Source organism: Nelumbo lutea, chromosome 1 (genome assembly GCF_056320005.1).
Source record: "Nelumbo lutea isolate HS-2025 chromosome 1, American lotus-T2T, whole genome shotgun sequence".
Classification (NCBI taxonomy): domain Eukaryota; kingdom Viridiplantae; phylum Streptophyta; class Magnoliopsida; order Proteales; family Nelumbonaceae; genus Nelumbo; species Nelumbo lutea.
The window spans coordinates 91,190,835-91,205,946 of NC_142684.1; the positions used below are offsets into that span (position 1 = coordinate 91,190,835).

Below are 15,112 nucleotides of genomic sequence, written 5' to 3' on the forward strand. Positions count from 1 at the left end.
CCCATCTCTAGTAAAGGAGATATAAAGACCTCTGACACCCTTTATTTATCCTCTGTCCTTCATGTCCCTAAACTTAACACAAAACCTTTTATCTGTTAGCAGCTTAACTAAATCCATGAATTGCAGCATAGCCTTTTTTCCCACTCATTGTGTTTTTCAGGACCTACAATCTCAGAGGATGATTGAGAGTGGCCATGAGGCGAACGAAATATACTTGCTGGACACACCAGATCGTTTGTCATTTTCTGCATTGAGTCATTTGTTTTCAGATATGTTTAAGGGAATGTCTTTATCGAGTCTTCATTATGAGTCGTGTGAACTGGCAAAGCATTGTAGACATTCTTATGCAGTAAGCAATAAAAGATCTCTTTCTCCTTTTCATATTGTTCACTTTGACGTGTGGGGGCCATATCATTTGCCAACTATGGGGGGTTACAATTACTTTATCCTTTTTATTGATGACTACTCTCGTTACACTTTGATTTATCTCATGAAATCCATGGATGAAGTACCAGCTATTGGGCAAAAATTTCATGAACTCATCCTCACCTAGTTTAACACTCGTATCAAAATATTCCGTTCTAATAATGCTAAGGAGTATTTTGAGAGAACCCTCTCCGCCTATCTTGAAACTTTTGGGGTTATTTATCAAAGTTCTTGTTCCTACACTCCACAACAAAATGGGGTGGCGGAAAGGAAGAATAGACATGTGGTTGAAGTTGCCAAATCCCTCTTGTTTGCATCCCATGTTCCTATAAAATTTTGGGGAGATGCTGTTCTTACTGCTACTTTTTTGATCAACCATATGCCCTCCCGGGTCCTTGACTTCATAACCCCCTTTAGCCTTCTCTTCTCGGATGAGGATATTTTTTCTCTTCCTCTCCGTGTTTTTGGGTGCACTTGCTATGTGCATATTCACAGTCATCAAAGGCACAAGTTTGAACCTAAGGCTCATAAATGTGTTTTTCTAGGATATGCTTCCACACAGAAGGGATATTGCTGTTTTGATCCAATTCGTGGCACCCGCTTTGTATCTCAGGATGTCACCTTTGCTGAGTTGATTCCTTCCTTTAGCATTTCTCCTGAGGGGGAGAAATCTGAAGAGCCCTTTGCTATGTCTCCAACTATTCCCCTTCCCATTCCTCTTGAGTCCTATCATGAGGTGTCTACTTCTCCCACTGGACCTACCTCCGATATTCCTATTCCTCCTCCTCCTCCACCACATTCTCCTATAACTCCTCCTCCTGTTCTCCAAAGGTGGTACCAAAGGTAGAGATTCTAACATGGGCAGGTTGTTTCCACTCCTACAGAAGAGCCTCTTGCTCCTCCCATCATTACTAAGGTAATAGGTCAGCCTTCTTCTGACCCATCTACAGCTTTCCCAGACCTTGACCTTCCTATTGCTCTCCGCAAGGGCAAGTGGAAGTGTACAACCCATTGTATCTCCAAACACCTTTTTTACAACCTTCTCTCTCTTTCCTACTACTCTTTTCTTGCATCTGTTTCTTCCCATGTGATACCCAGGTCCGTACAGGAAGCCTTATCTCAACCTGAATGGAGGGATGCTATGATGGCTGAACTGGATGCTTTGCATAAGAACCATACCTGGGATATTGTTGACTTGCCTGAAGGGAAGGAACTAGTGGGTTGTAAATGGGTGTTTTCCATTAAATATCACTCCGATGGCTCTATTGAGAGGTTTAATGCTAGGCTGGTTGCTAAGGGCTACACTCAAATGTATGACATTGACATTCTTGAGACATTTGCTCCTGTCGCTAAGATGACCTCAGTTAGGGTTTTGTTATCTCTAGCCGCTACTTTTGACTGGCCCCTACACCAATTTGATGTTAAAAATGTTTTCTTGAATGGAGACCTGCATGAAGAGGTCTATATGTCTTTGCCTCTAGGGGTGTATGGGAAGGAAATGCATGGCAAGGTGTGTAAATTGCAGAAATCTATTTTGTGGTTTCATACAGTCTCCTCGGGCTTGGTTTGAGAGGTTTAGGGCTGCTCTTGTCTCCTTTGGCTACACACAAACTCAATCTGATCATACCCTATTCTTGAAGAGAAATGGCTCTCTGGGGACTTTCTTGATAGTTTATGTTGATGATATTGTGGTCACGGGTAATGGCACTCAAGAGGTCATTAAACTAAAAAGGTTTCTCAACTCTGAATTTGAAATCAAGGATTTGGGATATCTTCGGTATGTTTTGGGCATTGAAGTTGCTAGATCTAAGGATGGTATCTTCATTTCTCAGCGTAAATATGTCCTTGACCTCCTTGTTGAGACTAGTAAATTTGGAGCTAAACCAATCTCCACTCTTATTGATCCTAATCATAAGCTTTCTGCTACAGATGGTGAGCTTTTGTCTAATAAGGGGGTGTTTCAGAGACTGCTTGGGAAGTTGTTATTATCTTTGCATGACTCGGTCAGATATTTTCTATGTAGCAAGTGTTATCAGTCAATTTATGCATTCTCCCAGAGATACTCATTTAGCTGCTGCAGAAAGGGTTCTGTGTTACTTGAAAGGTCTAGGGAAAGGTATTCTGTTTGCTAAACATGGACACATGAAGTTGGAAGCTTTCACTGATGCTGATTGGGCATGATGTATTGATGATAGGAGATCCACCTCATGTTTTTGTGCTTTGGTCGCTGGGAACATTGTGTCATGGATGAGTAAGAAACAGTCTGTAGTTGCTTGATCCTCAGCTGGAGCAGAAAACAGGGCAATGGCACATAGTGTATCAGAATTATTGTGGCTATGATCCCTTCTAGAAGAATTGGGGGTTGACTACAAGAAGCCAATGATGCTCTGCTGTGACAACCAAGCGGCAATCAACATTGCACATAATCCTGTTCAACATGACAGAGCTAAGCACATTGAGGTTGATAGACATTTTATAAGGGGAAGAGTTTCCTTAGGAGAAGTTTGTTTGCCATTCATCACACCAGACGAGCAATTGGCTGATATCTTGACCAAGGAGTTCCAAGAGGGAAAATGACACACTATATAAGCAAGTTGGGCATGATTGACATCTATGCTCAACTTGAGGGGGAGTGTAAAGAGACTGGGCCGAATGGGTCCTAGTATCTTCTCTTGTATTATCTTTTCTTTTATTGTTGGCTAATGGGCCTCTCTTAATGGGCCTGTTATTTCTTTTTGTTTAATCTCTTTATGTTACTGCCTAGCTGGCCGCCCACTTAAGGGCATAGTTGTCATTACTCTAACTTTAATTCTTATTAAAAAAGGATTAGAGGAGAAAGGGAAGATAATTTGATTCTTCTTCTTCTTCCTTCTCTTTTCGCCATATTCTTCTCTTGTGCTGCTGCTCTTACTTCTCTTCTTCCTTTTTCTTCTAATCTTCAAATTTACACCTAATATTGGAGGACTGATTTACATCTCTAGCTACTAGCGGATAGGCTGAATTTGATTAGAGGTTGGAGAGTTGGAAGAAAGGGTGTTATTGTTATTCACCTATTCTCTTTGTGAGACTGGGGACCCTTGGGTAGCAAGGAATTTGAAAGGAGTGGTAAAGTTGTGTAGTGGGGCTGAATTTAGAGGAGGAATTGGGTGAGGTAGCTTAGGCGTTGGGTTGTTTGACATCTAATTGGCCATTGAGATACTTGGGTTTACCATTGGGAGCCAATCCTAGGGAGGGAAGTTTTTGGAATCTCATGGTGGAAAGGTGTGCTAAGGAACTGGGGGCCTCGAAGAGAAAGTATGTGTCCCTTGGGGGTCGAATTACTCTAAGTCAATCCACCCTAGCAAATCTCCCAATTTACTTTTCTGTATTTTAGATACCACAAAGGGAGGTGATGAAAGTGGAGAAGATGATGATGAGGGATTTTTTTGTGGGATCCTGGAGAGGGAAGGAAGGGTCATTTGATTATATGAGAAGTAGTATGCAAGAAAAAGGAGTAAAGGGGTCTGGGATTGGGTAATCTAGGGAAGACAAACTCGGCTCTTTTAGGCAAATGGCTTTGGAGAGGCAACGACTTTGGCGCAAAGTTGTAGGGAGTATTCATGAAGCAGAAGGCAATGGTTGGGATGCTGGCATTTCTAGGAGGGCTAACTCTCCTTGGAAGGCAATCTATGGTGTTCTTCCACAATTCTTAAACTTAATCCGGTATGATGTATGCACTGGGATAGGGTTATTTTTTGGGAGGATTTGTGGATTTGTATTCCTTCTCTTGCTTTAAAAATGAACTAGTTCAAAGATTTGTCTCCTTCTCCTTGACTTCAGGTTTCAGTTGGGATTTGGGATTCAGTAAAGACTTGAGATTCTGAGCTTGACCAGACAACACAATTACTTTGCTTGCTTGATCCTATCTGTTTGGACCCTTCTAAACCGGATGCTCGTATTTGACCCCTTAATCCTTCGTGTACCTTCTCTTGTGCCTCCTTTTTCTCTTCCTTATGTTCTGTCCCTAGCTCTTAGCCATTCCCTTGTAAAGAGATCTAGTCTAATCCTGTTCCCCCCAAAGTGGGAGCTCTTTGTTTGGAGGTCTCACTTGAGAAACTAAACACCTTAGACAACCTACAAAGAAGAAGACCTTGTCTCAGTATCTCCCCCAATTGGTGTCTCCTCTGCAAAGCAAATGGAGAAAGTTGTTACCATTTACTAATTTGTTGTCTTTTTGTAGGTCTCTGGGAAAAGCTTTTTAGTCTCTTTGGGTGCAGGTGGACAATGCCAATGCAGATTAGCAATCTATTTGAACTTACAACTTTCAGGTGACCTAAGAAAAAGAGGTAGAGCCTTATGGAGTGTGCTAGGGCTGCACTAGTTTGGACTGTTTGGGAGGATAGAAATGGCAGAATCTTTGATGAGAAGGAGAGGAATGGGATCATTATATGGGAATGCTTAATTAATAGAGCCATTAATTGTGTAAAGACCTTGGAACTAGTTTCTCCATTCTCCTTTGATGATTTATGGAGAAATTGGGAAGTGGTTGCCATAAGCTCTACTACAAGACCTAAACTGCCAGCAAAATGGAAACCTCCACAAGAGGGGATCATTAAGCTCAACTTTGACGGCAGCAGTTTAGGCAATCTGGGTCTTTCTGGTTTTGGGGAAGTGTTTAGAAATACAGAGGGTCTAATCCATCACTTTATATTCTGGCCCTATAGGAGTAGGGGATTCAGTCAATGCAGAAATACAAGCAGTGTTACAAGGAGCTGAATTTGCCAAGGAACTGAATTGTGAACAGCTGTTAGTCGAAGGTGATTCCAAATTTGTGATCAGTGGTTAAAAGAACCATAAACAGCAGCCTGGTCCTATAAAGGGGCTTTACGAAGATTCAAATGGCTAACCACAAACATGCTATTCCAATTCCAATGGGAAAGATCAGCAAATAGTTTAGCAGATTCACTAGCTAAACAAGGGGTGCATAGGAATTAGATGTTTTGGGCTAAACTGTAATTCTTTGCATTAATCTGAGGCTGTGTCTCGTGCCTCATTTTGGGAACTTTCTCTGTGTATCTTTTATGCTATTAATCTATAAATAAAGTCATTCATTGTTCATAAAAAAAGTTCAATTCCTCCTGTTACCTTGTTGAAGAATGAATTTACTGAGGAAATACCTTTGAAATCCTCGACCCATATTCTATATATGCAAGCATGCATGTACACCATCTACTATTTTTATTGTTCACGTTGTTCTTTTCATACCTTCATATGTTGTTCTATTATATTTTTAATCTTTTACTCCGTTTTGAATTTTACAGATAGTAGATCTAGATTTTCCAAATACAACAGAAAGTTACAAGCTGTACTCCCAGGTATGTCACAATTTGAACATGATATTCATTTTTCGTGAGATCTGAAGTTAACTGGTCCTGTTGCTGAACAATCTTCTATTTTGTCAGAGGGTCATTGTAAGTGATATCAAAGAATGCGTGTGCAGAGCCCCTGATGCTCCATACGATGGTCCGTCTTTATCTCTCTCGATTCCCTTCCATACCTAGAATATATACCTGGTGGCCTACTGCCTCAATATTTTGTGCTGTTTTCTTCTTTTTCTCTGTTCTTCCCTTTGTTATCGTGAGCATCTATTTTGTTCATTATCAAATGCACTACCTAGTTTGCATGTTTTGCTATTGCTTAGTAATATTTATTTTGTTAGAGATGAAGAGAGAATATTCTTATGTTTTGTTGTAATATTTTATTGTGATATCAAAGAATGTGTGTGCAGGGCCCCTGATGCTCCATATTATGGTGTTGTTTGCTCCAACACCTTGTCTAGATCCTCTCCATTTTTATAGGTTTTCGGCAAATATTGTTTATTTTGTTCATGTAGTTAATTCTTTTTCTTGTTTTGGCCTCCATAAGCTTTATTTCTGTTGGGAGGAAGGTTAAAGGATATAAAATTAGTTATACTAGAGGTGAGAAATTTTTAAAAAGAGGAATTGATAGTGAAGGTTAAAGCATGGTGGGGTAATAATGGGATTTCACACTGGTTATTTTAAATGGAAGATGAGTCAATTTACAGGTCCAAGGGAGTTTAGAAATGTGAAGGGGAAGAGGAAATGAGAATAGATTATTATGAAATTTGTTTGGGGTTCAGAGAAGGGTGTTTTTGAAGGTTGGTTCCTGCAGTTTTCTCCCTCAACAATCTTAGTATGATGTTGGTGATGGTGGTCACCAACTGAGAAGTGGTGCAACTGAGAAGTAGGATTCAGAGGGTTGTTCCTCAAGAGCTTTGGATGTTCAGGGCTCAAAGTTGGTACAACACATCATAGTTGGGTTGACTGAGGTAAGCAGAATTGTTGGCGTGGTTAGTTCAGCAGATAGTAGGAATGATCTTCAAGATGCTGGTATAAATGCTGAAAATGATGAGTTTGAAGTCAAAGGTGCTGATATTCCCAGCTTATAGAGGAAGAGGTTGGTTTGGATATAGAATCTGAAGGGTCTTTGACAGTGGTGTCTGTTGATAAAATTGTTGAGGATTTGGGGAGACAGTGGGTGGAGCTCCAACATAAAGAAGATTATGACTTGCTGGTTATAAAGAAACCAAAAGGGGCAAATAATTTTCATCTTGTACATGTAACACGTCTTTTCACATCTTAAGGAAGGAATCATTGGCACAAGGCCTAACAAAAAAATCAATAGGATTTATATTAGGAAGAGGGCGGAGGTTAAAGTAAGAAGTCAAAAGGAATGCGGTAAACGGGATTTATTAGATCAGCTGACTTTGCTGGAGAGCAAGGATGAAGCAGAGAAATGGCAGGACCATCAGGGGGAGGAAGTGGAGACTGGTTTGGATGATACAGAGGAACACGTGAAGAAGATTCAGAAGCTGTTTTCAATCAGGTAAGAATGGTTGAGAAAATTTTGGAGGTGAAGAGAGTTGTAGATGTGGAAGTTCAAGTTAATTGGGATTGTTCTGTTTGGGTGGGGAGTTTACAAGGAAAGCCTTTATGGAATCATAGGCTAGAACAAATGTTGGAAATGTTTCACATGGAATTGGGTATGTGTGGAGGCTGAAGAGGAGTTTTAAGAGGCATGAGTGATTCAAAGTTCCATGTTGGAGTTTTAAGAGCCATGAGTGGTTCAAAGTTCCATGTTTTTTTTTGGGGGGGGATTTTCTAGAGTAGTCTTGATTGAAGTGGTTTAAGTAGACATGCTTGAAGGTGGGTGGGGGAGGCTGGTCAAGTGCTGCAGCAGAAAATCAGGTTCTGGTGGTTATGTGATGCAGAGTCACATGGCTGGTTGTTTTTGCGTGTTATCTTTCTCTTTTTTTATAACCTTGTATCTTTTTCTCTTTTTTTTTTTATAATTTTTTTCTTATACTATAAAAAAAGTTTTATTTCTGTTAGCTGTAGTTTATTTCTTTCCAGCTAAGGTGAGGGTACAATGAAAAGGGGAAGCTAGGAAATAGAGTTCTAGGTCACAAGGTTGTTGGAGTCCTTTTCTAACTGAAGGAATTAATTTATGAACTTGTCATTTGTTCTGATAAAATTCGTATTGATGCTTTTCTAGACTGTATCCTTTTAAAATATATATTGTTTTAAAATTTCGTTTGGAGTTCTATTGATCTCTTGTATAAAATTTCTCTGTGGTACATGTTGGATATTCATGTATAAAATTTCTCTATGGTTTTGCCTATCACAGAGACTGCATATGCCAATGTTCCAATGACATCATATGAGCTTCCTGATGGACAGTAAGTTCCTTCTGATTTTATGTATTGCATCAATTTTTATGAGGTACCTAATACAGTCTGTGATTTGTTTTTTGACCAAGGTTTACTATCTATATACTAATATATTCTTGAGTGGGGTGGATTCGAGCCGAGCCGAGCCAAAAGTCTAGCTATTTGAGCTAGGCTCTCCAAAAAACTCTAAGGCTTGAACTTGATTGTGAGCCAAACTTCCTATAAAAATAAAAAAATTATTATTTTTGTTTTACATATAAAAATTAAGAATTATGAAAACTAGTTATTATTTATACATATAAAAAATAAAAATATTATATATATACTCTTTTTATATTTTATTTATATATTTGTATAAATATATTTTGTTTATAATATATATATAATATATTATTTTTTATATGTAAATGAACTTTATTGGGCTCAACTCGAAGCTCGGCGACTCAAGCTTTTAATGAGCCGAGCTCGAATAGCTTGTGAAAAGCTTGATTTGTGTCCACTCCTAAGTGCTTATATATGTATGCATGTATGTATGCATGCATGCATTTAATTATGTCACCGACTCACTGTGGCCACACTTTTGTTAAATTAATGTATCTGTTTTTATTTTGTCTATAACCTTTTCTTTGAATGATTTAATACAGGACACTAGAAATTGGAGCTGATAGATTCAAGATTCCTGATGTTCTATTTAATCCCTCCTTAATTCAGGTGGGTGGCTCCCAAGATTAAAAACTCCAGATTTTGTATATACTCTTTTTCATAAATTTCTTCTTAAGAAAAGGTATATACTCTTTTTCATACCAACCCTAGGCACACACTTACAGCCACGCTTGCTGAATGGGTTGTTTAGATTTTTCTCGTACATGATTATGCACCAGCTCTTAGGTTCCCCTGCTAATTTTACCATAGAGTTCAATGATAGATAATAAGACCCCCAAACATGGCTCACAATTTTCATTGTACTGTGCTCTTCAAAGAGCTACTCTTCACTTCACAAGGTGCTGAGTTAGGATCCGTACTGTGAAGTGTTTCTGGAGGATCCTGCAACAGGATAATCAGGAGCTGAGAGGTTCCCCCTTTCTCTCCCTGACTCCTTGGTCTTAAGAATGCTTGTTTTAAGAACCAGGAACTGGAGGATCCTTCTCTGATCCTTTCTTTCCAACCTGAGAGTGGACTGCTAATGTGTTGTACTTATTGGATAGGGTTCTATGATTGGTCAATGCAGCACTATCATTTTGATATTAGTCCCAGATCTGCCTTGCATGGACACGTGATGATCTCTTGAAATTCCATGTCTTAATGATTTTTTGGTGGGAGTTGATCTGCATGTACTTGATTTTTAGTAGTGAGTAGTAGTGACTAAGATATGTTTTCCTGTTTAATGGATGAGTGACATTTTTAATAATGTGAAGACCGAAGAGTAAAGTATATTGGTTGTTTCTCTTTAGGCAGACAGATGCAGACATAATTTTTCTAGCTACCTAATAAAATATCCAAATGCTTAATTGGGAAATTTTCTTCTTTCTTAGCTTAGGGGGTCTTTGCCAATATGTATGCTGTTGTTTTCTAAAACAAAAACAACAGCTACATCATTGAAATCATATGGTTTTTGCTGATATTACGGTTCTGTTTGTTTTGAAAAACAAAATCATACACATAGGGAACACACCCATGGTTGGTATAAGTTTATCATTTTGCTATTTTCAAATTTTTATTTTAATAACACGGCCAAATATTTTGATGTTTTATTATTGTTTTCAATCCATTGAAATTCCAACTAATTGAATTTTCTATTTATTATCTCAATGAGTAGATAATTCCTGGTATGGAGAGTTTTTCTGAGTCTAATCCTACCATTCGCGGGCTTCCACAAATGGTATATCCTTCATTGTATTATTATGCATGATCATGATCTTGTCTGGATTTGAATAGTTATTTCTGTTTAACTGTTTAACTAACTTTCTATGAATCTATTTTCAGGTTATTGAAAGTATAAATAAGTGTGATGTGGACATCCGAAGAGAACTATTCAGTAGTATACTGGTAAGTTGATTTAACTTTCTGTTTTTACTAAATATTTACATGGAAACATGGAAGTATTAGGTGAAGCTTCATATGGTTTAGCAACTTCTGTGTTTCATCAAAGGTGAAATACTGCATCTCTCTTCTTTTAGACCTGAGATTTGCCACAAACTTCCATATTCCCTTTCTTGTGGTGGAAGGTGATTCTTGGAACATTTTTGGCTACAGAAGTTTTGATGAGGCTTTTGCGACTTACCTGTTAAGTTATCAATTAAGAGTCGTCCTTATCCACTGAACATCTCTTGGCATTGTATGGTTAGGGACAAACATGTTTGAGCGGATAAAGCTTGCAAATGTGTCGGTGTGGCAACATACTTTTTTAAACTGTTTTCTAGGAACTATAAAAGTAATGATATGCTCTAATGCATTTAGGGTGTTTTCTTTTAGTCAAATATTTTCTTGTTAGACCACTTTGACAAATTTAAATTGTAGTGTCATGAGTAATATATTTTCACTAGGCAATTTAAGACTCCTGTATATAATATATATGATTTTTTTTTTTTTGAGAAAGGTAAAATATCATGTTACTCAAAAAGAAACCCTTGTACAACTGGGGGTTGTACATTTGGTATGTACAAAGCCAAGAATACATTAGAAAACCAATCTTTGACTTCTAACAAAAAGATTTTCAAACAAGAAAATGGAATTATTTCTTCCTTCAAAAAGTTAATGATTTTCCAACCATGAATTTGTTTATAGTCTGCTTCTAAAACACTCCTTGCATTTCAGTGTCCTTGTTTTTGTACATTTTCTTGTATAATTTCTAATGATCTACTTTTTTGTGTTGTTTTGTGTCATCGATTTCCCCATATACCTAATTGGTAGTTGATTTCTTATGTGCTTATCAACCTAGATACTTCTTGATTACCTTGGCACTAGAATTTTGGAAGCAAAGTTATTTCTAGCTATAATTACCTGGGGTTATTCTTGATGAATGTGATTTATTGAATATACAATAGAGTATAGAATATAAGATGATCCAATTGCTAAGTTGAGAGAAGTCGACAACTCTGTACCAGAAAATATCCAATGCTTATGTGGTATCCTACCCCGTTCATAAGGACCTGAATAAACCTCATTCTCATATGCCCCTTATCTAGCCAAGGATCTGCTAGAGAGTTTGCTGATCTTTGGACCTACCTTAACGAGGTGTTCTACCTTAGTGACAAAGATTTAGCCTCTCTAATGGCACAGACTTGCATCCAAGGACTGTAGTTTCCCCTTTATCATCCATCCTATTACTACCTTTTTTTGAACTGCAAAAATAACAAAGAAATGCAGCCTATACAAAGATCCTTCATCAATCATAGCATCTTTCTTGGTCTTATATATTTCATACCACTTTCTCCTATAAACAGCTTGCTGGTGGGACAGCATCAATGCAGCAGTTGAAAGAGCGTCTAGAGAAGGATTTATTAGAGGTAAGAGCTTTAGATAGATATATAAGTTGTCTCACTAACTGTTAAGGTTGATCTTATCTACTGTCTTGTTAGTTAGGATGTATAAGCATGTATTTCTTTCAAATATTTGATGGGCCTCTTCTTTCTTGGTCACTGATCTTTAAAATCTCTCTCAAATTGTTAATTACTGGTTGAACATTTTTTGCTGTTAACATCGGAAACTTTATTGATTATGACAAAAGAATGTTATATCCAATGAAGTTGGCCCTCATCGTTAGGCTAACCATCACTATGTAATCCCACTCTTTACTTTTACATGCAGCTTTAAATGATTACCTTCCAAAATAGTTATTCTCCTGTTCACCCCTTGCTTTTCAAGTGAATAACCCATGCCATTTGCTGCTCAAGGAACCCACTGAACAAAAGAAAAAGCTATTTGCTGACCAAGGGACCTAAAAAACCAAAAAAAAAAAAAAAAGCTAGTTGTTTGATTTCACTCAATGTTTGCCATTGTTGCCATGTTACTTGGCGATTATTCTTTAGCCAACCCACAACTACTTCAGAATCTCCTTCCACCCGAATGTTTTTCTTGTTCAGCCTTTTATCCAACTAGCCCTTTTAAGACATGTATCTCAGCTCTTGTAGAGTCACCAAGACCAATTGGACCCTTTTAAGACATGTATCTCTGCTACAACAGTCCCATGACTGTTGCTAAATACATGTCCAGTGCCTGAATAGTGTTGATTACCCAAGCTGCATCCATTAAACAGTGTGCAAAGATGTCAATGTTCTAACCCAATGCACCATATTCATAGAAATATTTTCTATGATTGCCTCCTTGCATAGCTAGCTTCTTTTTATTAAATATTTGCACATTCTTCACAATTTACCAAAGAATTACTGGTTCTACTTAAAGTAGGGCAGAAACTTGTAACCTTTTGACAACTAAGTTACTAAAATGCAAACCAATGTTTTAAAATGTGGAGGCATGACGTGAGGCATTCCATTACTTGGAGGTGAGGCGTAGTTCAGAATGTAAGAGACATAAGCTTCCATGAGAGGAGGATGAGAAAGGAGGAGGGGGAGAAGGAAGAAGAGGGAGGAGGATCTAATCTCTCTATTTTTTCTTTCCCTTCTCTTACCTTCCCTTTTTTTCTTTCTTTTCTTTTTTTTTTCTTGTCTTCCCTTCTTTTTCTTTCCCTTCCCTTTCTTTTCTTTTTCCTTTCTTTTTTCTGTTTAATTTTTGCCTTTTTGTATAAGGTGTGCCTGAGGCACATGAGGCGTATGCCTCTAGCATGCCTCAGAGGTACTGATACCTCTGGCATACACCTGAGGGTGTTTTAGGGGCACCTCCAGGTGTACGCCTCACACACCTTTTAAAAAAACTGATGCAGATTACTTGTTTAATCCCCATTTCAGTTTGTACAAATTAGTTTATTTTATCCATGATTTCATTTCATTTCTTATTAGCAGCACGATGCCATACAAAAGGATTACCCACCAACCCAAAATAACAACACGAAAACAAAAGGTTATTAAATAAGCTGTTTTGCACAAATAAAGATCACAAGATGTGCAAATATGCAGGAAGAAACAGGTGATTTGCTGTTATTACCTATTTGCAAAGAACAGAGATTCGGAATGTCCTTGCATCTATTAACTAGTTTATCAACAGTTGAACATTTCCCTGAGATTGCTGCCCAGATGGAGAATGTAATGCTAGAACTCACAGGAGCTTTGCACACAAGCTTGTAGGACTTGACTACCAGCTATTTAGCTTCTTGAAGAAAGATTGAATGGTGAAAATTTTGGTGGGTTTCCATTTCTATTCTCTGGGTGGAGGGTTCAGGTTCACTTTCTTGATCTTGGTTCTTGCGATAAGTATTCCATTGATTCAAACCTCCAAGCATTGGGGTTTATTGAAGAATGGTCTCAAACTAATATTCTTGCCTCTAATAATAAGATTTTGTAATAATCAAGTTTGGAATAATCTTTTTTTTTTTGTTGCCATTGCACACAAATCACGAAATACCTCCTTTAAGGGCTCCCTGCAATATTGCACATTACCTACTTTGCTATATTGCACATCTCCTCTTTAGACATCAAGGAGAACAAAGACTATGAAAGCAGGTGAGGAAAAATATAAAGTTTGTGTAGTGATGTGGCTTGTGGAGATTGGCCACCATGGCAGGACCTAAATATATCAAGAGAAACAACAGTGGGCAGATCAGCCCAGATGAGATGGATTACAAGAGAGCATAGTTCAGTGGTGGATGACTGGATGGTTGCTAGATCTGGGTGGGGACTAAAATTTTTCATATAGGGCGCTCTTTATCCAACCTTTTTTTGGCTATGGGATGAGCTCTATGTGCCAATGCTGTTTCCCAATCAATGAGGTTTTTCACCATTCTCTAGTGTCTCATGCCTGAACCTAGAAGTTTTCAGAGTGCACTTCTAAACTAAATGAAAATTTTAAATTTTTTTCCACCTTCTCCAAATAAAGTCCATATGTGTATCATCTACACAGGCACAGATGCCACACAACACAATTGAGAAAAAGGATGCCATTTTACATTTTTCCAATGGTGCCCACCACACTAGTCAAGATGGATTTCTAAGAGGCCAGCCTTTTCTCAGACCTTTTCTAGAATAGGGTCTGGAATCAAGTTTTGACGAACACCTTAGACTGGCTAATCACAGGCCTTTCACTTTTTTAGGTTGTTTCTCCTATGTTTTTGTTATTATTATTATTATTGTTGTTGTTGTTGTTGTTATTGTTATTGTTATTGTTATTGTGTGGCCAATGAATGCTAGGATTAATGAATGTGTGGCCAATACCAAAACTAGGTTAGCTCCTGCTACCTATCCCTTTAGTCTCATCCTTTTTTTTCATTAGAATGCATTTTACACCTAAATGAAGACAAATCTGTAATTTTAACCTTCATTATAAAAGATAATATACACCCCCTTGGTGGATTAAGACAATTGGGTTGAAATTGATTCTTATGTTTCTTTTTAATATCTCTTTCATTTTCCTAATCAATATAAGTTGTGTCGGAGCATATGAGCTGGCCTTGGAAAGCTTTTGTTCGTCTTTGTTTTTTTTTTGCACAGACCCTTGGTAATGAGAGCATGCCATCAGATGACATCATCAGTGGTTTGGAATCGATTCCACATTTGTTTTATCTCCAGCCACGTTTTCTTGTTTTTCTTTTTTTTTTTGTGGATTGTCATGATGTTGGAATTAGTGCTCATGGGATTCTTTTGTGTGGCAGCCATTGTAAAAGACTTGAGATGGCTGTTTTAGTTGTTCAGAGTGATCAAACAATGATTGATGTGGAGAAAATATCATATGCAATAAACAATTGATGTAATAACTTCTCTTGGAAGTGAAGCATGGTATGGGGATAAATACCGGTCACAACAGTCTGAACAAACAATAACTAAAGTATGGCTGAATGAGACTAATTAT

General features: G+C 37.8%; 1 protein-coding gene across 1 annotated transcript in view; it reads left to right on the forward strand.

The window, feature by feature from the left end:
* Positions 1 to 15,112, forward strand: part of ARP4 (actin-related protein 4) — a 66,436-nt gene that overhangs the window by 35,199 nt on the left and 16,125 nt on the right. Inside the window, exons 9-15 of the mRNA XM_088966107.1 lie at positions 5,727 to 5,780; positions 5,868 to 5,928; positions 8,113 to 8,164; positions 8,800 to 8,866; positions 9,972 to 10,034; positions 10,139 to 10,201; positions 11,599 to 11,661. Coding sequence (XP_088822233.1) covers positions 5,727 to 5,780; positions 5,868 to 5,928; positions 8,113 to 8,164; positions 8,800 to 8,866; positions 9,972 to 10,034; positions 10,139 to 10,201; positions 11,599 to 11,661 — 423 coding nt within the window. The remainder of the gene's footprint in view (positions 1 to 5,726; positions 5,781 to 5,867; positions 5,929 to 8,112; positions 8,165 to 8,799; positions 8,867 to 9,971; positions 10,035 to 10,138; positions 10,202 to 11,598; positions 11,662 to 15,112) is intronic.